This window comes from Sinohyriopsis cumingii, chromosome 1 (assembly GCF_028554795.1).
Source record: "Sinohyriopsis cumingii isolate HCF-2022 chromosome 1, ASM2855479v2, whole genome shotgun sequence".
Lineage (NCBI taxonomy): Eukaryota > Metazoa > Mollusca > Bivalvia > Unionida > Unionidae > Sinohyriopsis > Sinohyriopsis cumingii.
The window spans coordinates 52,750,527-52,776,134 of NC_142961.1; the positions used below are offsets into that span (position 1 = coordinate 52,750,527).

The following is a 25,608-nucleotide window of genomic DNA, read 5'->3' on the forward strand; positions in this document are numbered from 1 at the left end:
GATTTCAATAGTTGTAAAATGTCTTGAAGAAAGTTCTTTTCAACAATTTAAATCGGTATAAAGATATACTGAAAATACGCCGGGGCTAATACATTTTTATTAGGTGTTATCAGCATGCCTACCGGTTATCAATATACAATATAAACTTTATAGTCAGCAATGTTCAATAATTTTAAAATTCTCTTCAAACGTGTAAATTCTTTCAAATATTGCCATTACTATGGTTGATTCTAAAACAGCTATTCCATATAGTGAGTTACTATGTGTGGTTTAAACCAAAGTTCATTGTGAATTAATCTAGTAAAATTTGATGGATCTGCAAAGTGTACTTGAAATTTGGCAGAATACAGCTATGTTTAGTTAGTAGCTTTAAAAACAAGATTTAATGTTTTCATCGTGTTGTAATGTTGCAGACATCTTGCTATCAGGGTTATTTGTTTCCATTTTATAGTCGTTAAATGTAATCTGTTTACCTTGCTCTCCGGGTCTTCTGCTTTAATGATATCATCATTATTAATAATTTGTGAATCTTCACCTTTTCTGAATCATGGCAGTAAGTCTTTTTATCTTTGAAATCAGTAGAAGAACATTCATATTCTTTTGACTGTTATTCCTGACTGTTATCCCTGGCTGTTATTCCTGAATACAACTTTATCCGGTCCAAATTTGGCATTAGCTCTAGACGAGGACATTCTTGCTTTCATACTTATTGTTGAAGAGTACATCTCCTTAAAATACTTTCCCTGCACTTCTATACACTTAGTCAGTCTGATTATCCAATTAATAAATAACAATTTGTATTCACATTTATTCTTTATACACTGCAAAACTTAACATCCGACCGTATGGCGAAATTCAAACCCTATGTCCCTCGGCGAATCATGTATAACCGGATTCAGTAAAGACTCACTTTGAACAAAGTCAGGGTTATATGGAAGATATTGCAAAATGTTGATTCTGTACACGTTCAGGAAGTTTCTCACTGTCATTTGTGTAGAATTTGTGTAGAATGTCTTTGTTGAAACAATTTGTGGTTTGGTAGTGTTTCAAAACGTTATGGCAACACACTGGAGGCATACAAATGTTTATGAGCTCTAGCAGATGCGGGCACATGCATATGGACAACAAATGAATTTTGCTGCGAAAAATAATGCGATTAAAACTCTCTTGACAGTACACAACGTTTCTGCCTGTTTTATCCGTTCCCTCTTTAACATTTCTGTTTAGTCGCGTCCAAAAATTTAAATCCTAGTTTCATCTTTTGTGTCAGTCTCATTTAAGCGCATTTGATCACTCTACTCACATTCGGTTAGTAAATGTCGATTTCATCTCAAGTCTGTTTCTGATCATTCATCGGCATCAACATTTGCACAAACCTTTCAGAGTGTTAAATGATTCTTCAATATATTAAAAACATCTGCCGAATGAATGCTTTGGATAATAGAAATATGTTTCATTATATGCTCATTACATTGTCAGAATCGTACAGTATTACCCGATACTGAACTCGCGTGCAGATACACATTACATTCACGTGCATAAAGAAACTACTTTCTATTGTAAACAAATAATGAGCGCAGATGCCAGCACTTTTGATTTGTAGACAAATCATGTACACTCGCGTAGTAGGCGCTTTACGTTGTGGTTGTATAAATTTGTTTCTTAATGAAGTAAAGCAGATGTTTCGTGGACTGCCACATACCAGCTGTTTTGGTATATTCCGCGTTAACCTTTTGGATACATTGTTTCGGATTTAGGCTAGCTATACAACAGACGCAAGAAAGTGTCTTTACAAATAACATACAAGTGACAAGGCATATACTGTCTTCTTCAGCTGGTGATAAGAATGGCAAAAAATATACATACAGTTTTACATCCTGAATTTCCTCAAAATGCACTTTCTTAGTTCCGCAAATCCGAATTACATGAGCCATGTCATAGGTTCTCAGTTTGTTTACACATTTCGAAATTTACTGTAAATTCGAATATAAGTGCTATTATATCCTCCTTACTGCACTCAAAATGAAATAAGCATTAAATTCCATAGCGTCTTTTTGATAATTTCAATTGAAAGACTTCATATTTTCTACACATTATGATTTCAAACATTCAATGACAGAAACAGAAACACATTTGCAGATGTCAACACGCTTCTCCCTCGCTTCTTCAATCCGATGTATTTCATGTGGAATTGTCACCTATAAATCCAGTCCATAATCACGAAATTTCGTAGAATCGAAAAAAATACCCAAATCTATTTATTCCAGATCAAATGGAAAAGTTGTTGCAATGCGCATTCATTCACAATGACTTAAATTTCAATTTTAACTCGAAAATTATGTTGAGCGCGTGACTAAGTTCAAATTTATCTGGTCGGAGTTATGTACGCAGTAATAATATTGTGTAATGATGAATCTGCGCTTGTGTATTTAGTTTGAGATACGGCATACATTCGGTTACTTTGTTTCTTGTAGTGTATTTTGTTAATATAATTAAGCATTAGGTAGAATAAAAAATGAGCATGTAATAAAACGGTTGTTGCATTTGTATGGGAAAATATGAACTCGTTTTGTCGGTTGGAAATACTTCACTCCCAAGGTCGTGCAGTATTTCCATTCGAAAAACTCGTTCATATTTTCCCACACAAATGCAGTAACCTATAACTACTGTACAGAACATAATTAATTACTCCCTTCTAAACAGCCACTTCCTCTCCACCAATCTCAGACAACGATTTTCCAGAACGTGGGTAATCTTCGAAGGAGTCATGGACATTTAGAAAACAATGAGACCACCAAAAATTGAAGCGTATGACAGAGAACTTTATCCATGCCTTCCTTATTATCACTGTGAGAGTTAATTAAGTGCACCAGGATTGTACAGCATCCTCTTAGGTCAACAGCAGGTGTCATATTGCCTTTATTTATGATATTTGAAAAAAACTGAAAATTATTGTTAGCTATGATAACAAAATTAATATATTATCGTCATAAATTTTAGCAAAAGTTCAGGCCAGCGACAGCATTCTAGCCTGATGAACGTGTTAATTTACTAGCAATTAAAGAGCATGAACGTATCCGAAAAACAATTTCACATTCATTCACTGAGAACGATTCGGAAGCGGGCTCACTCGTGAATTTTCAAATTCCTGTGACAATTTGAGGCCATGCACGAAATAAGGTTAGGAAGTATCCCTTACTACTAGCCGATTCGGGATAATCCGAAACTTTCCAAACAGATCTCAGTGCTATTTATATAGGCTACATCGGTTTTATATGAACCGTCACCTTTTTCCACAAATTATGTTGATGTTTTAGGCACATTTACGCATATTTTACTGATGCTATAAATAGTTGTCATCCTATATATTACGTATATACATTTGTAGTCATGGTCTGTCTAATCTAGAATTTAGGAGTACTGTGTAACTTTTGAGGCATGCTTTGTTGTTCTTGTCGTGTTTCTAGATTCCACATTATCTTGCATACAATAGGATATATCACAGTAGAATTTTGACAGGAGGAAATAGTAACAACAATTGTTAAAAAAATGCATTTACACTCTCAAATACTCGAACAAGCAAACTGTGTTCCTTTCTCCGAGAAAACAAGTTGCCAGGAATCCTCATATTTATAAGAATGCTTCAGTTTTTACTCAATGAATTATCCAGACTATCTTTAGAAGAACGAAAGATTAAATAAACTGATTATCGTCAGACGGATTTCCTATTAAATTTCATTTAATTACAGGCGTAGACAAAAAACTTTGGAATGAATTTTAGATTTTTGTGTCCATGTTAAATGTTTGCACATGTATTCAGGTTTTGTTTTCATTTTAGTTTTTCAGGTTTCTCTTCTTCTGCTGATAGGCTTATTCTTTATTGGAACATCTGGTAGGTTTACAGAGAAATATATTTATAAATATTAAAACAATTAGTTTATAGAGATGTTTGTAATAATTTTAAGTTCAAAATTGCACACACAAAACTGTATAATTCTGGGTTAAAAATTGCCAAAAATATTGCAGAAAAATGTTTCTTAGACCATTGTAAAATATTTGACGGTCTTATTAAGATATTGAGTAAAGCCAAAAGCTTTACAATAAAAGTTTATGGCAACTTACATTACATTTTGTTCTACATTAGGAAACGGAGTCAGATTTGCAGTTCTTGTTATTCTGGTCAGGAAGTTATATAGCGTCAAGTCGATAGATCTTGTAAATCAGGTCTGTAAATTATAAATAGCCAGGTTGACAGTTTTTTATAATTCAGACCTGAGAAGCATATAGTGGAAGAATTCAGATTTCCACTTGAGATGAATATATGCAATTCAAAGGACCGTCTAAAAATAAAACTGAATCATACGAGTTGTACGGGGCGCAGGTGACCGAATGGTGTAAGGCGCTCGCCCTTACAGATAACTGAAATCTAACCTCTGTTCGCATAAATTTAAGTGTCGGGCTCGGCTAACATGGATATTTAAGAAAGTGTGCCAGTAGATTCCTTGGGTCGGCGGATCTTTCCGGTTTTCTCAGTTTGTTCCTACGCACAATATACTGGCCGGCATTCTCAATGTGACAAGCAGTACCAAAAATATTTTAATTATTTCATTATGAAAAATGTTAAATTCTGGTCTTTTTGACAAAATATTTATCCAATTTTCTGTGAATTGTCAATCATTAAAATACAATCACTCAAGTAAGTAACCCTCTTCATCGTTTCTTTTTTGTTTCAAATTCATTTTTATAATTTACATTATTGCCCACTAAGAGAAACGTGTGATAAAGTTATTTTCTGTGAGCTTCGTTTACATCTGGCACACTTATTTTTAGACCCATGATCTAGTATGAGTCGAGTATGCAATTTAAATTATTCTTTTTTATAATCTTTAGATGCCATCTTCTGTTACATGTGTGATAATGTTGGCCATCCCAGAGATTGCAGACATGTGGCTCACTGTAATGACAGTGAGGTGAGTTTTGTGATTTTAGTAAGCAAATTGTTTGGTGAAAGATCTGTATTTAAATGATACACGTTGTGTCGATAGGACTGTCTGGTAACAGTGAGAATGGTCTGCGAAAAACGTTCATATGTTGAAAAACGTGGGATGATTTGGGGACAAGATGAAAGGTAATGTGAAAACACTAAATGCGACTGATCAACACACCGTACGACTGATCAGTACTCATATATACTGACAAACAATCTCACTGACCACATACACATCTACTGACCAAAACTGTCATACTAACCTACATTCTTACCTACTAGGCAGTACCACCTATACTTACCATCACTCCCCTCAACTGATCAACACCCACGCCTACTGACTAGCACAAATATCAACTGACCAGCATCACTATGGAAATTAAACGTTGAGGGGTACTGTGGCCTTCTGGAGATTTTGAATAATATGGAGAGCCATTGGCTTACTTTAACAATCAAAGTGTACATTTAATTTCAAATCAGGTTTCATATGCGAATCTTGCAATCCTACAATGTACTGTTGGTGAAAAGTAACATTTACATCAGTGACTCTATTCCTAACCTGTAACATGCTGTTAGTGAAAATAAGTGATAAAGACTGGCCTTGCTACAATATCAAACAAGGCCAGAATTTGGCTTGAGATAAGGTTTTTCATGTACTTTATGGTTTTTACATTTTTATAGTTTGTTGTTAGTATTAGGCAGTGTAGATGGCATCATTAGGATGACATGTATCAGATACAATTATCACCAGCGTTAGTTAAGTCAAAATAGAGGTTCACATATACTTTCCGGTACGAAAACTGTTGTCAGAATGCAAAATACCATTACCAGATGAACAGATTGTAATCCTACCAACAATTGTATGATTCAGAAGCACTTCAACATCATCTGCAATTATTGTAATATTTCCTATAAACGTGATGGAAACGCATGGGAAAAAATACTTGATACTGGCCCTGTTTTGTATAAGAGCTTTGTATAAAATAAAGCAACTGACGTGTTAGATGCTTACAAAACGTGACTGTACACATTCCTAAATACTCCAGACCGCTCCGGTGGCCTAGTGGTTAGATAGTCCGCCTCGGATGTGGGAAGTCATGGGTTCGATCCCCGGCTGTGTCATACCAAAGACATAAAAAATGGAAGTAACAGCTGCCTCGCTAGGCGCTCAGCATTTAGAGGTTAGTGTTAGGACTGGTCAGCATGTGACTGGGTGGGACATCATGCTACATGTCTGCGGCATGATGCCTCAGTGCTAGACATCACTATAAACTGCCACACTGCAGACATCGTAGCGATATGACTGAAAAATTTATTAAGCTACGTTAAAAATCCAAATCACACACACACACACACACACACACACACACACACACACTAAATACTCCTATAAATAGCTATTTTTAATTGAAAAATAATATATTTTAATGATTTTATTAAGACAGCATTATGTTAGAAAAACATAACCGTTTATATTCTTCTTATATTACATATTTGTGAATCGGAGAATTTTGTAATTTTTGTGCCCTTTATTTTAATTTTACTGGTTATTTCGGTTGTATATAGTATAAAAGTACAACCATTTACTTTGCTATGTATATTAGGTTGTCCGTCCACAAAAAATATTTCTTTAAGATTGCACACGCCTTTAACGACTTTATATTTCCAAACTTAAAAAGAAAGTTTGGTTTTAAATTTGTAAATTTAAAGGTATTAAATAATACCCAGCTAGATAGTAACTGTGTCAGATAATTACATCGAAGACCGAAGCAGACTATGTTATTTATTTTGGGTATATGAAGTTTAGGTTACTAAATAGATGGCAATGCAATATACAAAAAATGAATAACTTCTCACAAAGATTGAAAAGCAATACCATCTTAATCCAATGCATCACTGTATTACACACGATCAAAATATTAGCACATGTACTGATAATGCCTAGGTTGGGACCCAAATGAGAGCATCTCCTGGTGTTCCTTTTTCGTTTCTGTATAAAGGTCAAAGCAGATGCTAAAACACAATCTTGAACAATTAAAGTAGAATGCCTATTAGAGACATTAATTTTGTTTATAGCGGCGAAAATATTTTTTAAGTTAAGCGATTACAACATTTTCTTGGCGCCTAAAGATTCAATGGTCAAACGTATGTGTGAAAACAAGTATGATAAATGCAAGAAAAAAGTAATGAACAGCTACGAAAGTTGCGATCGGTGCAACAAAAGCGCAAGACGCGTGTATACGAGCTTAAAAGTAGCTTACTTGTGTTATCGGCATGTATATATTTCGGTTCATCATTCTTTCAGTTTAGAGTACTTTATTTTATGTATGTCCCATCTAATTAGTTCCCACAACTGTCTGCTACCATAATCGTAGTAAATATATCTTAAATAATTATTCCAAGTTATATATTTTCAAATGATAGCAGTGTTGAATGAACTTCAATGCAATCCAGTGTAAGATATTTGAGAAACCAGTATTTTTTTTACTTTTGTAATAAGCAGCGTTTAACATCTCTGAGTAGTTGCTTATTGTCAAATTTATTTGGTATAAAAATATCACATGTGATCATTGACTCGAAAGAATCCTATAGAAATATATTTTCAGATATTTTAAAGCTGTTTTCACATTACGTCATCAAGACGTATCAACCTTTGTCAAATTTATAGTGACTCAACCAAAATTTTAAAAAAAGAGTTAGGCATTTGAATGGAAATTAAATATATCAAACTTCTTTATTAAAATAAGCGTTAGAAAAGGCAAATGTTTCAATATGCATGAGGCTTGAAACAAAAGTTTTAATATACACGAGGAATTAAATGAAACTCTGGATTACCGTGGGTAAACTATAGTGAAAAAAACACATATAACATTCGATGTATTAAATCATATCATGCCAAGAAATAATACCCTCTCTCTCTCTCTCTCTCTCTCTCTCTCATATATATATATATATATATATATATATATATATATATATATATATATATATATATATATATATATATATATATATAAAGTAGCTCATACAATGTAGGTTGCATATACACTGGACTTCACCATTAATTATTTGACCGGAAACTTCCAGCTATGAGGCCTTTTAATAATATTCAATTGATGATGATATGTCATAAAATAGATATAAACATGGAAAAAATATTGAGAAACGTTTAAATATTTATTTTTCGAACAGATGCAATCAACAGATTTTACAAGAAAATTCCAGAGAAACCATCCTACTAACACAGACTTCCTGGCCAACCGCTCTTGCATTGTGCTATTAGGTAGATGTAATTCACGTGAACGATGATGATAGACCACCTTTCTTTCTAGTGTACGGGGCAAAATCCCAAAGACGTTATAATAGGTGACTGAAGCAAAGAGAAACATATATTATCATCGAAAAGGAGCTTAAACATATGTGTTGATGCTTCTTGTTTGACCCAAGATCCTACCGAGTGAGACAATACTACCAGGCCTGGGTATAATGCTGATAGCATCCGGTATGAAAAAATAAAAATCATTATATTATGTAAAATCTGCAATAATTGCCATATCTTGTCCAGTGTGCATCATTTCTACATAGCTTTAACAAACAATAATACAACAAAACTGCTCTGATTTTATAAACAGTATATGGCTTGTAATTTTTTCCAGAAATGTTCCGTAGCAGCATACGCACGTACAGATGGAACATTTTACTACAGTGTTGGATGCAAAGAAGCAAAGGTATGAGAGAGAGAGAGAGAGAGAGAGAGAGAGAGAGAGATTATGATGGTTTTTGCTTGTGATGGCTTTTGTCAATACAATTTAAGGCACAAACGTGTCTGGCACGCTATAAAAATATCCGAAATATTTATTTTATACAACATAAATGGAGACACCAATACAATATTTATAATGAAATGTTTTGTTTATGTGTCACCGCTTCCGCCGTACATTCTTTATTGTTCTGAGCTGCTGTACATATATTTTTCATAGTTAGCAATATACGATTTACCTAAGCAGCATATATGTGAGAATCATGGACTGTACCACGGTATAAATTGGCTTATTTCTGTCAATCAGTCATTTTTGCAATTCGAAATCTCCTATCCCTACAATAAAATACTTTTGGACCAATCAATTTGTTTAGAACCAAACTACCCCCAAGTCCCAGAAGCAGAGTATGCACCTGTGTTACATTTGACATTGCTATGCACAATCACTCCTCCTTTTTTAAAAGCAAAGTCAGACAATGAGTGGGCGATTGCTCGCCTTCACAGATCAGCGCTATCTCATCACTGTGTGGGTTTAAATCTCAGCTCGGTCAACGTAAGTATGTGAGAAATTTTGCAAGTAGCTTCCCGTGGATCTTGAGTTTTCTCGATGTTTCCTCCACAATATTCTGAAAATTGATGTTAAACCCAACAAACCTAACCAAACCGTAGAAATAAATGTACCCCCGCCATATGGTCACTATATAGTCCACCCCCTCCATGCCCATGGATTATAATCTACATTGTTATTATCCTTGACAAACAAATGCAAAACACTAAGATAAATTGTTTCACACAACCAAAATAATGGACAATAGAGGTAATCTTAGTTTGTTCTCTATACTCCTAGAGTCTCCAAAGTAGTTGCCTGTGCCTGTTGTTTTTATGCAGTTACACAAACTGCACCTTTGAATCGGTTCCATTGCGACTGAAGATATTCAGTGGTTTCTCCAAGAATTTGAAATCGGTTTAAGAGTTTGAGTTGATCGTCCCTTTTGCAATTTCCATCTTTTAGTTTTCTTAACTCTAATGGGAACTCTATCTTTGGTTTCTTCAGAGGTTGAGGCGTACTTTGGTCGCTGCCATAAGCAAATAGTGGTCACTTCCTAAGTCAGCTCTTCTGTAAATTCTGGTATTGATGACCCCCAGCAGCAATTGACGCAGGATTATCAACTAATCCAAATCAAGAATTATACCACGTGTCATGTAATTCATTTTGTTTGCGACACTTGTATCAGCTGCCCGTCTCTCATAGTTTTCAGTTGTTATTTGGTTTAACCTATCTGCGTTGTCTGTGTCAAAATTCCTTATTGTAAATGTCATCTAGGATGTTTATTAGGTTAAACTCTGTATGTATCTTTCATCTTTTGAAGTTACCCTCTCCGGAAAAAATTGAGCATAAGGCATTTCTTCATTTTTGCTTTCAACACCTTCCATTGTTTTGCAACTTTTATTTTAGGGAAAAGTAAATTTGATTTAAACAATATCTGCTAATTAATCATCATTGTATTTTAATTATCCTTTGTCAAATTTAGCTTCTTTGCAATATATTTCAAGATGATTGTAGTAGAATGTTGGCAGTATAAAATTAATTTCTAAAATATCAGAGTGTAAGCGACTAATAGGACATGCTCACAATGTGAAATAGAAAAAGATATAACTGAGTTTAACACAACGGATATTGCAGGACATGTATGTTACAAGATATACATAAAACAATGGAAAGATAAAAATAAATACTTTTAGAAACTATAAAGGAGAGCAAGGAACACATGGTTAAATATATTATGAATGTATTAAACAAAAATTTTTAAAGTGTAAAATTAATTTGCAAGACAAGAATTATTATTATTTTGGCTACGAAACAAAATATAACGACAGAAATTACACTCAAAATAATCGGTGTTCAATTAATTGAGTTGCATAGTAAGCGGTCAAACTACATAAAACCAAATGAAAAATGAAAATCCTGTTTATACTGAAGATGATTATAAGAGCAAACTCCTAATGGAATAACTAATGAACCTGTTACTGATAATTAAACTATGGATTTGAAACTTATCAACTTCGATAACATTTTCAACCCAAATCAATTGATACTTACAAAAATAATATTATATGTGCTTTACATATAGATAAATAATACTATCATTTGAATTTAAAATGTTGAAAAATCGAAGAAAAAGCATTATATTTTATAATAATATCAATCAGGACAAAGGTTCAAAAAGAAGTTATGGTAACCGGATGATAACAGCAACTTAAATCAAATCATAGTAAAGTTTCTAAAAGGTTTAGGCAGTTGTATAAATTAACTTGTTTCTTGTAGCTGTAAACAGGAGTTTATATTTGGCAACGAAAAAGAGTTGCACAAAAGGGTACTAAGGGTAAACAAAAATAATACCTTATTTCAAAAGTTCAATTAAATCAGCTCTTAGAGCAATATACAAGATAAACGCCTTTGTTTATTGTACGAGCTGTGCCTTTTAAATCAAGAGCGGTTTTAGCTATATGCCGTGTATTTGTAATTACATGATTCTGACTATTTTTGTCCTGCTTATTTACATATTGTCAAAGCCATTTGCTATCTTATAAGGCAATATAAATCAAATTTTAATCAAATGCATTTTTCTCCAGAATTCAACCTATTTCATCAACTGTTGCAGGTTCTCCGAAATTCTAATGTACAGTTTTATGTTCTTCTGGCCTATTTTCATTCAGATATTTGTATTTATATTGTTGTATCAAGTACCAGTATTTGACGGAAGTTTAAAGTCATATATTATGTTACATTGTACTAAGTCTATATTAATGTTTGTCGGATTAAGTGCTCGATCATCAGTTATTGGCATTGAGAATTATGAAAACAGTCATCTTATCTAAAGGTAGACGTAATCCCTATAAGCTGGTTTTACTAACTATGGTACACTTTGATCTTGTCAATCTTTAACGGATCCTCCGTCCGCACTTGTTGCCTTCCATACTGTCAAGTTTAGTTAATCTGCCAGAATTTCCTACTAGACTGTGATCCGTATTTCTTCTTTGACTCATCCTTATCATATTATAAAATGCATTTATAAAAAAATGTTCAACTGCTTGAATGTAAATGTTATGTCATTTTTGTAATATGCTTTTTTTTAAACACTCGTGTCATGTCTTTATTAAGTTGGGTGTTAAACTGAGTTGCCGGAAAATAATACGCAACACTGCTTGTCAGATTTTAAAATAGTAATTCTTATATTTGATTGTCACACATTTTAATACCTAAATTGAATCAGAGTCTTCTTGTAAGGAAGTCCAAATTCTATTTTGTAATGTTCATTGTTTAGATCAAAAGCTTAGTAGTACATTGGTATTTAAATGGAGCATTTGGCGCATAACCGGGTTCAAAGCAATAGTACCACTGGGTTAAAACTACGTTAACTGTGCTTAATGTTACTCTTGTTTTGCCACACAAATGTTGACAGTTTTTTTTAGCTTATATTTAATTTTACTGTCGGCGTAGTGATCAGATTTAATAAATTGCCTTTAATAACTTTTTGTTCCTTTAGGAATGATTTATTGTGTAGTACCAGTGAGCTTTGTTCAGAACTGGATTCTTCCATTCTACATTCTTAATATTTTATTTTTGTGGTTGCAATAGCACGGTAGCGGTGGCCGGTGAATTTTGCAAAGTTTGTTGGTGGTTGAGGGTAGTCGTTTTCAAAAGATTTTATTTTGGAGGATGTCATGGGGTTAGTGGTTGGAGAAATATATTATGTTCGCTATTATTATATTACGTAAAACTTCTTGGTAAAACAATTGAAATCTGGAGGCAGAAAACAACACAATGCTGGTATATGACACTATAGTATTCCAGACTAGAAAAGAGCTGTTGACTCCATTAGGTTGGACAAAATAATGAGGTAAATGGAAGGATTCTATTTACACGTCGCAACCTAAAATCAGGGGATATAAACCCTGGTTATAATTCACGATTACAACGGACAAAAATCAAAGAGGAGATATTCAAATGTAATTAAAAGACTGTTCACTAAAGAAAAGGAACGAGGACATGGAAATTATGTAAATGCTTTAGAATTGTGAATTTGAAATTTAATGAGACCTGCTGTTGATATGTATATAAAAAACATACTTAGGACATAAAGAAATTAACAAAAAAAAAAAAAAAAAAAAACAGATGCAACGAAAACGGTCCAGTTAGTGGACCTATTAGAAACTATTGAAAGTAAAACAGCCCAATTACCGGGACATCATTCACGGTCGAAGAAAAGTGTTCAGAAAAATATTGAGAAGCATTTGCATTAGATGAAAGATTTAAACACTTTTTTGAGCAAACACATGATGTAACAGTTACTAATACTACATCTAAAACAATGATGATATTAACGCTTGCTGCGTAAATATGTTAACAGCATTTGTTTTTCCGAACTCGATCCTAACTCTACCTACTCCAACCCATCCTACGTCTTCTACTCAAAGTGAGTTATTTTTTGACATAAATAAAACTGGCTTGAGAAATGTAGCCAATGAGTTGCTTTAGAAAAGAAAAGCAAGAAAGTAGTGGTATCAATACTTAACATTATTGATCTTCTTATGAATTGACTTTTAAGTTAGCTTGCCAAAATTCCTTCTTTTCTATCTGCTCAAGTCACACTGTTTTGACATGCGTGTTGTTTTTGGCGTTGGTGATCAAATTTGTATTATGCATGTTAATGTCAAAGATGGCGTGAGTTTATAATGTGGCCCAGGCACATAAGGATAATTTTGTTTTAAATAAAATACCAGTGGTCCAAAAATATCATTTTTAAGGGTACGAAATTTAAAATATAAAAAAATGAATGTTTGGCTTAGATCTGTTTAAACTGTTTCAGTGGTCAACGTCTAATTCCTGTATACTTCAGACCTTCGTATTTCCATCATTTCATGGATCCAGTTTATGATTTTGTGTGCTAGGAATGTGACACAGACAACAAGAGAGTGTGTATGTTTATTTGGTTGTTGATGACAGATAATCAGTATGTGTCTTAATCCATTCTAGTTTTGTTAAAAATTGAATATTGGTCGAGAAATACTACATGTATATACATTTGTAAAATCGAGCAGTAAATCAGATGAAAATAAATTGATAAACCAACCTTAAACTCCAACTCTCATCTATGTTTGGTATTTGTATGTTGACAACAGCCACCTATTTCATTCACTGTTTTAAACGTTAATTTTCCATCATTCCCCCCACAATATATCCTTGAATTTACCTTCAGAGCTGCCCTGCTATTCTGTCCGGAAAAAAAAGAGACACGGCCTTTTGTAACTTGTGTTGCGATGGAGACTACTGTAACACAGAATTATGCGATTCACATAGTAAGTTTAGCTAATGTTAAATAGACATGGCATCAAGTATGGTAACGTTAGTTCAAATATTTCTTGAACTTGCGGCATACGGTTTATCACGTAAAATGAATGGTATCCCCACAGATGAGAGCTTTGCAATGGGCGCATAGTACTGCTGATATAACATGTTACCTGCATTAATATCTCATAATAAGAGATGACTCTAACTATATTTGCAATAGAGCGGTTTCTGTCTATTTAGCACATGACGTCATTGATACGACGTTTCATAAATCAGTATAATATTTTAGCTATTATTATATGCTCATTTTTTCTCCGTTACCTTTATACTGTCAGAATCGTTCAGTATTTTACGATATTGCACACCTTCATATTCCATTCACATAAAGGAACTACTTTCTATTGTAAACAAACAATGGACGCAGACGCCAGCACTTTTGAGTTGTAAACAAATCATGTACACTCGCGTAGTAGGTGTTTTACGTTGTGGTTGTTTCTGAATGAAGTAAAGCAATTGTTTCGTGAACTGCCATATACCAGCTGCTTTCGCACATTCCGCTATTTTCTTTCGAAAGTTATGTCAAGCGCGCGACTAAGTTCAAATTTGTCTGGGCGGAGTTATGTGCGAAGTAATAATGTTGTTGTTGTGCAATGATGAATCTGCGATTGTGTTTGGAATACGGCATACATTTAGTTACTTTGTTTCTTGTAGTGTATTTTGTTAATATAATTAAGCATTAGTAGAATAAAAAAAAATGAGCATATAATAAAAAGGTTAACGCATTTGTATGGGAAAATATTTTGTCGGATGGATATATTGCACTCCCAAGGTCGTGCAGTATTTCCATTCGAAAAACTCGTTCATATTTTCCCATGCAAATGCAGTAACCTATAATTACACTGAACGATAAACTATACTGGTAACCACACAGTTTTATATGATCTATGTTTAATCATTTTATATTATTATTATTATTATTATTATATAGCCGGTACACTTTGCATATGTGCAATTTAATATTTTTGATATTATAACATGTGAGCATATCACTTTATTGATTCTGATTGGTCCAAATAAGCCTATGAAATTATTGTGCCGTATTCTCTTTACCGGTTGGCTGCGATCGTAGGAAAACCTTTGTAACCCCGTCTTTTGGAATTTTTTATTTTTAATGAACATTTTGGTGGCCATTTGTCAATTCGAGTCACGAAAGGAACTGAGGGAAACTGGTTTCGTGTGTCTGAATATGGCCAATTTACCACCACATGGGCTTGTTTTGTCGTGGATAACATATCATAACATGAAAAATGGCTAAATCCCCAAGACAAGAAAAACAAAAACAAGTAAAACAAAATGTATTGCTCGGTTGATAGCTGGGTTGGGGATGGAGGGGTGGGGGCGGTAAACCTATAGCATGGAATCCCCTCTAAATACTGGTTTAAATGTTTACTTACAGAAGTAAATAAACTCACCTCTGTTCACAGAAGAATGTGGACATAAACCGGTCTCCAAACTGAGAAAGGTTTATCCAAAACACTGCATATCTACGCGGTAAATATGTGATGCAATTCCGACTCAAAATTCTGTAGTCTACTTTTCCAACTCAAGTATTGCGAATATCCGGTCACAAATACATTACTGTAAATATGGGAATTTCTGCAGTCAGTTGACCTTCTTTCACATGAATATTGCAACAACGTAATGAAAAGTGCAACGTCTGTAAGAATGAACGAAATTATTCATTCTTCTTTCCATCTAAATAATTTTCACTGAAATAAAAACTATATGAGAAAAAGAATCTCAAACGGGTAATTATTTAATATTAAATTTATGAAACTTGTTGAATAATGCCCAGCTTTTACAAGCCTTGGCTGGCAAAAACTGAACATTATTCAACTCATTTCATGAATTCAATATTAAATCATTACCCATTTGAGATCCTATGCTTATTATAGGATTTGCACCGCTGAACGCTAGTTCTTAACTTAATTTGTTGGAGTTCTCGTAACACATTAAACTTAGTGTACTTTGCAAGAAACCCATGAACCTCTTCAACATAGATGAATGATCATTAAAAGAGGATTCAAACAGAAGAAAAACCCAAACGATAAAAGCCTATGTCGAATATAACGTGAAACTGCATGCTAGTGCGTTTGGGCGATATGCCAAACTCCTCTATAATGTCAGTAAATTGTAGCATCGTTTGAAACAGTATCCCATAATTCTGAGCGGTAAAATTAAATGTTTGTCATTTTGATTCAGCTGAGACCGGAAAGCGTTGTTTAAGTTGTGCCTCAGTCGACAGTCCTGAACAGTGTGAAACGGTGGCGGAATGTTCTGGTGGGCAGGTACAGCTCAAATTCTTCTTGTTCCTCTCCTTTCTTGTTATTTAATCTACAGGCGTATATGCACATCGATGATTGGTCTAAATGATCCCACAGTCACATCTAATATCGTTGAACCAGACTATTGCATAGCTCAGTAAAAGACTCTCTCACTGGAAAGATCTCTTGGGGTCACGTTAAAGTTTGATTGAATGGGAATAAGAGTCATTTCAAAATAGAAATGAAGTTCCACAAGTACAAAAGGAGTATTTAATACATTGTTCTATTTGAAAATTACGACCATACAATGCGCGCTAGTAACCACATATTAAAATCATCATATACTTAAAATTAAAAAAGTCCATGTTTTAAGACGATACAAATTGTATCTGCCATCCTTTCCACAAGTCAAGTTTATTTAATGAATTTGATTGATGTAAAGAAAGTGTGTTCCATATATATGCTTTAATTGCAATATTTTAAATTGGTTATCTTTCTTTATTGAACTGAAGTTATCAGGATTTTACATGTACCCTTACACCACCAACTGACCGGGTATATGGGGCATTTCCTTAAAATGATTTTCCATCCCGATCTTTACATATGTTCCTTACTTAGAAACATCACAACACACACACACACACACACACACACACACACACACATTAAAACAAATACAATCATAACAAATATTATACACAAAGAACCATTTATATAACACCAATGTGTTTGCAATGTATGCTTGGTTTGATGTCAAAGCAATGAAAAAACTAAGAAATCAAACCGAAGGATGACAAATGGGTCCACTTGTTTTTAAACTCATCACTTCTTTCATTCACTTTGATGACACATTTTGTCTAGCCTTTTGTGTACTAAAGCACAATTTTTAAGGTAGGCGAGATTTGGAATTTTTATGCACATAGTATTCTGTACATAACATATTTAGCAGGAACAATTAGGAAGTTGATAATATCATCAAAGTTTTTATTTCGTATAAAGATATCTTTTCGTGTAATTTCAAAATTTGGATCACATATTTGGATCCATTCCACGCATACTTTCCCAAAATGTTCAGTAACTGAACAGTCAAAGAGCAAGTGCTCAATTTGTTTGTCTCCCTCTTTACAGAAGGTGCATATGTCATCACTTAAATTTAAAAAATTTAAAAACTGGTTTGTGGCAATATTTCTATGTAGAAATCTAAAGTTACAGCTAACCAGTTTTGTGTTTATTGTGCAAAGTTTGGCCAAAACATAAGAGTTTGACCATTCTTTTACACCAAATGCACACCCTAACTGCCTGAATAAAGTTTCACATTTAACATTTGGCTTTTGCATCTTGGTTCTTATCAGATCTTTATAAATGAATTTATTCTTTGAGCTTACCCTATATAGCGAAGTTTTGTTAAGTATTACATGGAAACTATTTCCACTTCTAAAAAACTTTTAATTTTCTCTTTCCACTTCAATGTTATCTTTGAAATAAGGGCAAAGTATTGTATCAAATTATTATCATGTGTTGTGTTGTTTTGTTTTATTGCGTCAAAACTTAATTGAGATCATTGAACATCAAGAACTTTTTTACAAGTACAAGACCGTTTGTTATCAATGTTGTGTATGACTTAAAGTTGTATATAGCTGCTAAATTGGGAATATATTGAGACAAGTGTTCCAGAACAGTCGATGGTCACAAAGAATAAATAGCTTCACGCCAACAGATATTTTTAATTGTTTTAGAGATTTATTTCAATTTGGTTGTTTCTAACCTTAATAAGTGTATATCTCTAAATTTTCAAAATATTTGTTCAGAAATCTGTTTTTGCCACAAACCATCTTCGTTCAGTAACAGGCGTCTAATGTAGGAAAGTTGTATGTAACACATAAATTAATGCAAGTTAATGAAATTTAAATCCCCTTATTTAAAGGAAGCTTATGGAGTATCTCGTTTTACACTCTCGTTTTGTCATCCTAAATGACCTTGAGAAATAATGTATTCAGTTCATTTCCTATATGAGGTGGAGGACTTGGTGGAGCAGCAAAAAGATGAAAAACTTCGGGCAAATTCAAGGGTTTTATCAAGTAATTTTTCCAATAAGAGACAACTTTCTTCTGTTCCACCAACAAGATAATTTCTTTACTTCCTTCAACTTCGTCAAATAATTAAGTTAAACCGTATTCTCCAAATTCAAAGAGAAATCTCCAGCCAGTAATCTAAAATGGGATATTGACCAGTTATTACTCAATTGCGGACATATTTTTTCATTAAAAAATTATGTATTTCTCATCCATATAACCTTTGTTTTCAAAACATTGCAGTGCAGACCTGATACAGCGGTAAAGTCGTTTACAATCTGCATTGTTGTCTCCACGATCAAAGGAGAACCGTCTGATAATTTAAAAAAATCATCGTCAACTCACTGTCCTAATTTAAAAAATACCTGTGTTCTTCTTTAGTTCTATTCCAAAAGGTTAGATTCTTATTATAAACATTTTTGGTGCTTAGAGTCTTCCTGGCTGAAGTTAAAAGATTTCAGATCATTCTCCAGAATGTCCATTCAACCGAGAAGGAAAAGAGCAGGTTCATTTTTTCCCTCAAGATACTGCATCCGCCCATACAACCAGTGAATCTCCCTTTAATAAAATTCTTTTGACCGTCACTAAGAATAACAGGGAGGACTGTCTTCAGCCTAGAAACAATTAATACCAAAGCAACCTTGTAATCAACGTTTAGTTGTAAAATTGGATTTTTCATGAATGTATTGTCATTATATTCTTTTGGAATGCAAGGAATGATTTCCCTGCTGCTGAAATTCTGAAAAATGTTGCAAATCATATCAAGCTTTTAGAGACCTAAAGAGAAAGCCGCCTAGATCTGTCCGAAAGAATTTGGACAATTCAACAGTAATACATTGAAACCCGGGCTAGTTTTATTTTTCATATTTTTTAGTGCTAAGCCACATTCATCAAACGTTAACTTTTTATAATGATTGATAAAGTGATTGCATGTATGTAAATTGTTTTTGTTTTTGCTTTTGAATTGATATATTTTTTAAAATCTTTCTGGTGACTATTGATGCTGATCTTATAATTCTTTTAAGGATTTTAAAAACCAATTGATCATTCGAAGATAATTTCACCTGAGATGGGTTTCTCTTATCGCCTTTACAAAAATATTCTTCTACTGTGTTAAATATAGATCTTTTAACCTGACGAATATATTCGTGTCTCTTTAATAGTTTTGAATTGAATGTCCAGTACCCAGGGTCTCTGGATAGTGAGGATATAGAAAAGTGTAGCATTATTGCTGAATAACCTGTTTTATAACCAGGAATAAAATATGCGTCAACACAAATTGAAAACATGTCCTCAGAGATTAAAACAAAATGTTCGGTCTACCTTGTTTCATAGAATTTGCCTGTCTCCAGGTAAATATTCTACTCTCTAGACTGACAGCTCTCCATGAATCCAATAAGTCAAGTTGATTCTTGATGTCCTGGACTGACGCTTGAGCCAAGGAGTGTTTATCATGTACAATAATATGATTCAAGCTCCATGTCCTGTGCATCCTTCCAGTCACCAGAAACAGTAACAGTGGAATTGTCAAAATTAATCTTAGCCTCTTTCAAATTCCCAAAGCAAACTCAGCACTATCATCATTATGACCGTACCTATTCACTAGCGTAAGTCATAGTTCATTCACTGATACATCTAAAGAAATGTATCTGCCCTGACCATCACATATGTTTCAATTAATACATAATTCAAACTGATCGCAACACCTGCACTATTTGTCGATTTATTGCTGAAATTGCACCTATAACCCTATGCAGCTCCCAGTATGTCTTATGTGTCTCCTGAAGACATAATGGATGCATTCTTTTGTTTTACCCAGCAAAAAACTCCCTTCCGTTAAAAGTGGAATTGTGTAGACCTCCAACCATTCATGGATAAAATTTTAATCTGGGTCTCCATTATCAGTTTTGTTTTTAGTAGAACTTTCCTAGACCATAACTATGCATCCCACAATCAATACCATAAAAAGCCCTCACTTGCACATTTGTATGCCCTCTTATATGTACGACCACGATATGTTAAAAAACTGATTAGTGTAGTACAATGTCATGCAACACTGGGTGGATATATGTTCTATCCGAAAATAGAGACACATGGGGTCTGTTCTACACTGAGATGTTGGTAGCTATGTAAAAAACACATTTACTGATAAATAGACATATACATATACTACATAATACACATGATCACTGTATGAACCACACGAACGTCTTATGATCCTTCTTTTCAAGATTCAAACACAATTATAACATAATCCTAATTAAGCTGCAAGAATGTGTAACAATTCTCACCCGTTACAGGCTGTGTCCTTTTATTCAAGTCAGAATATACACTGGCAGAATAAAAATTGTTCCCATCTTTGCAATACAAAGAATGATACTCCCAGCTGAATCCAAAATCACTGTGTAACATTATTTCACTCCTTGAGTAGAATTGGTTTATTTTATTGATGTCATCAAAGAGAAGAGGTCAGATTTGTACCTTTTGCCGGCTCTTGTTTTGGCGTACACACATTTGTAGTACCGGGCTCATACAATTTTCGGATAGGTAGATAATCTATTTATGGGGCCCATATTTTCACGAGTAACATCTTCCACTGTTCCTATATTATATGTGCTCTTAAATTCCCTTTTTTATCACAATAGTGATAGTTGAGTTCTGCATGCTAAAATTTAGCAACTAATGGTATTGAGGCAACACTTTTCCCAGGGATCCAATATATTGCAAGAATATTCCTCTCATCTACTTCTTGGACTATTACATTCATAATAGGAGTTGACGCATGTGTAAACAATGAACGATGATATTTATGTACAATATAAACAATGATGAACAGGTGTTGATTGTTCCTGAAAGTCAACAATGTACTGTCAAAGAATGTTAAGTAAAGTTCTAGGCTGACGGCTCATTGTTTTCGGATTAAAGATCGCTTTGTTTCAAATACATTAAGTATCCAGCTTTTCAAATGCCTATTTATCTCTGTAGTATTTGTCGTAATGCTTGCAATGATTGATGTCTTAAAAATTGACTGATACATTACAATTCTTGCCGTATTCAACGGATTTAAATTCAGTTATTTTGTGCCTTAATTGAATATGACTATGCCAACTGAGAAAGGTACACATTCGTCTAAGTTTTTATATATATATATATATTGATGTGTGCATTATAAGACGTAAGGCACTTTAAGTGCTCGGAAATTAGCTATCTTTCCAATTGTCCAATGTTTCTACTGATAATTTTCTTCAAACATAGTTCAATGTCATTGATAAATTTATACAAATATGAGATGCAGCCATATTTCTATTAACTAATATATAAGTCTTTATCTGTTGAAATGTTTGTTTAAATTCTTTATAGTCTGAATACGAACAAAGTGAGCTCCGGTTTGATAATTACTTTTCGTATTGATGCATCAAGTATTGAAGTCTTTACTTTTATTAATTTAACTGGGTATGTTTCAGTGTATGTATGCATACATGCATGTATATATATATATATATATATATATATATATATATATATATATATATGTGTGTGTGTGTGTGTGTGTGTGTGTAATTTGACATTTAACTTTATACTTTTACAAGACATTTTAGCGAAAGCACGTTCTTTCCCTTCCGTTTATGTGTACGTCTGTCTGTCTGTCTCTTGTGTGTCGATATCTGGGGACAACGATCTCTGGAGTTTTGGTGCACGCGAACACCTTTGGAACAGGATTCAATTTATTCTTACGGTGAACTGGGAGGGTTTCGTCATTGGTTCCTAACTTAAGATCAGCCAGGCCGTCGCTGCAGCATTCCAGATTGCAAAACAATTGAAACCATATTTTTAAGGTGCACCTCATTTTCGCATGCTTCGAATCTGAAATCATGTCAACTCACACCTTTGGTACTGATTTTGTGTCATAATCCGTTTTACTCAATCCGTTCAGTTCAGTTACACTGACATATTTGACGATGAATCGAGAAGACGGGCGTGTCCAATTTGTAAAGAAAAAATGTTCACCTTTGCAACGACCGAAGCGTAGACTTTTCGTTCAGTAATTCCATGTGCTAAGTTAAAACCAAGTGACATCAGTTACAAACACTGTAAAAATAAAGAATTAAGCTATACCTAGATGCTAGAAGACATTTGATCACGTATCATCTGCATTAATAAATACTGAAACATTCATTCTGCGCTTGGGAATATGAACTTTTATTTTAGCAATGGTATACCCCTAAATGAGTGTGTTTATATATAGCGCTAGTGTGCTATTAATTTGGGAGTTTTATTTTTATTTTAGTGTTGTCATAACATATACGAGCGTGTTGGTATGAAAATATTATATCTGTTCTTATTTCTTTTTTATAATGAAAATAAAAATTTATAACGCTTGCGTCTTCACCAGCTGAGACTTTCTACTAATAAGATCAAGATGTCTTATCTTTAATTGTTTAGTTCTTAAAAGATAATTTTAAATAGATGACAAAGATTTAAACAGTGACCTTACATGTACACAGCGAAGATAAAATAGTACCAAAAAGCTGTTTTGCAAATCTGTCTATAATTAGTATGTACTAATGTTATACAGGAGAAACCTGTCGTTAAGCTTAGAGGTCAATTACTGCTTGTCAAACTTCAACACGTCTTGACCTGCATTACCAAATGTTGTATATAACAAAATAAAACGCAAATTCACATTGTAGATCATGCTTGCTAGAAAATTACTGATAAAGAATAATAGCAATATACAAGCCAAACCAAAACAATTTAAAGTTAACACAAGCTGTCATTCTTCTTACAGGAATGTTACACTCGAAAGACCTCATTTTCTGGCACCATAAAGTATGAACTAGGATGCGCTGCGCCTGAGGTAATTAGTAAAGATCTTGTAGCTGTTTTACACACATATTGTTTATGGTAGTATAGTCTTTCAGGAAATAAAAAATTATGACTTTGACAACAGAGTATAGCCTTGTTATCAGAAAATTCATTTTAATACATATCTTAAGTTTTCTTTTGGTCGTGGAGTCCTCGTTTGCCACAGAAAGTGCAAAGACTTAGACATGCCATAGTCTAAGGTCAGCAATCGTTGATACAATATACTTTCGACAACAATTCGTCTTGACGTTCTCATCTGTTTTCTTGATTCAAAATCAAGTCATAAGTAAGTCTCTACTCTTGAAAATTCCATAGACTTGTTTAAAAATATGTTATAAATGTTTGTAAGTTTGAAAACCTACCAAAATTCAAGATAATAATATTTATTTTATAAGAAAATGATTTTTTAAAATTAAAATATGTTTTTCTAAGTTAAACATGCCATTCTAGTAGATAACGAATTATGTGGGCATTACAACATTGAAAGGCTGGTGCTGCATAAAGTATCATTTCTTATATTTATTCAAAGTTTTATCATTCCTATATATCTTTTTATTTTGTTTAGAAATTAGGTGCAGGATAAATTGTATTTTGATATGTGATTCAGTTCAATGTAACAAAATTATCAAAATTCGTAGCATTTTAAAAAGAAGTCAATTGCTATACAAGTCTGTGGAACCTCTAACTTACATATTTGTTGCGGCCCTGATTGGTTTTTCCTATTATAAATCGATTTAAAAAAGAAAACGAAATAGACATTTGGACCCATGATCTTTTTATAGCAGTGAATCGGTAAATGATTGATTATGTATTTTTATAACTCCTAACCACAGGAAAATCCATTTTAAAGACGTTATACTATATAATTTGCATTGTTGTAAGTTAGGTTTCATTTAATTGCTTAATTTATTTCATTATATGTTATTGTAATGTATCATTGCACGTTGGACCTTAACCTCGTTCAAAATCAAGGTTATTTTCTTCTTGATCTGAATTACTGACTTTTCTAATTTTGTAAATTTTATTTTGAAAACAACTAATACATAGTTAAAACATTCTCTATTGCATGGGTTTCTTATCAGGATCATTATTAATAGAGGTAAATATGTTTATTTGGTTCTGGATCTAGGTTATTGGGATTCCCCTACAATTTACCTGGTGTACCTAATGTCCAGGTTATATAGTATAGTTTTGCTAACAGACTGCTAATTATAGCTAACAATTTTGTTCACAGCATTAAGCACTTTTCTAGAAGGTTATTATCCATTAGGTAATGTTTTCCTTCCAGAAAATAATAATTGTGACCCGAGGTCAAGTAGAAGACTTTATAATCTTGTCAATGGAAAAAATATTCATTCGTGGTTAAAATCTAGAAGAATCAATTTGTGTTATTGTTGTGCTCAGTATTGATTTCGGCTGGAATTTATTTCTTCGAGCTGTTCAATTCAAGCGAATGTTCTCTGGAAATACAAAGTGCTCTTTAGAAATAAAGTAAGAATCTTGGACGGAGACATTCATTGGGATTTATAGTGAATTCAGACCTGGAATTATTTTACTGCGTTTCAAGAAAAGACTCTTGGCACATAAGTATTATACAAGTTGTCATAGATATAACAGCACTTCATCGTTGGACTTAATTTGGATTTCTACTAAAGTTTATTCAGAACTTTACATTACTAGGATTTTTGTCTGTAATTCTACCTTAAATCTTTCATTTTCACTTTTATTCTAAAGAAATAAATTATTTTTATTGAATTTTACGAAGCTTGTTGCTTTTCACTCTTTTTTGTTACTAATTTATATATATATATATATATATATATATATATATATATATATATATATATATATATATATATATATATATGTGTGTGTGTGTGTGTGTGTGTGTATATGTGTATATATATATGTATATATATATATATATATATATATATATATATATATATATATATATATATATATATATATATATATATATATATATTGTGTACGAGTTATATCAATATGTATATGTTGTCAAAAATGTACTCGGGTTTCGTTGCCGCGTACAGCGTCACCCGAGGGTGGTATATTTTTTCGGCTCTAGTTATTTCGAAATCCTGAACGAAACTCTGACCCCTGCACGTGCAAATTGCTTGCAGCGGGAAACCTAAGTACCTAGCTGCGCATATCTGTCACAGCTAGTGTACATATAGAGCAAATTCTCTATAACCAAATTACATTGCGCCGAGTCTTGTCAGGAA

General features: G+C 33.2%; 1 protein-coding gene across 2 annotated transcripts in view; it reads left to right on the top strand.

Annotated features, from left to right (window-relative positions):
* The window catches only part of LOC149806872 (uncharacterized), a 38,722-nt gene that overhangs the window by 8,842 nt on the left and 4,272 nt on the right, over nucleotides 1-25,608 (top strand). For both annotated transcript variants that reach the window (XM_089931281.1, XM_089931282.1), the window contains exons 3-8: nucleotides 3,839-3,892; nucleotides 4,891-4,970; nucleotides 8,644-8,715; nucleotides 14,009-14,108; nucleotides 16,363-16,448; nucleotides 23,286-23,354. In XM_089931281.1, the coding sequence (XP_089787407.1) occupies nucleotides 3,839-3,892; nucleotides 4,891-4,970; nucleotides 8,644-8,715; nucleotides 14,009-14,108; nucleotides 16,363-16,448; nucleotides 23,286-23,354 (461 nt within the window). The remainder of the gene's footprint in view (nucleotides 1-3,838; nucleotides 3,893-4,890; nucleotides 4,971-8,643; nucleotides 8,716-14,008; nucleotides 14,109-16,362; nucleotides 16,449-23,285; nucleotides 23,355-25,608) is intronic.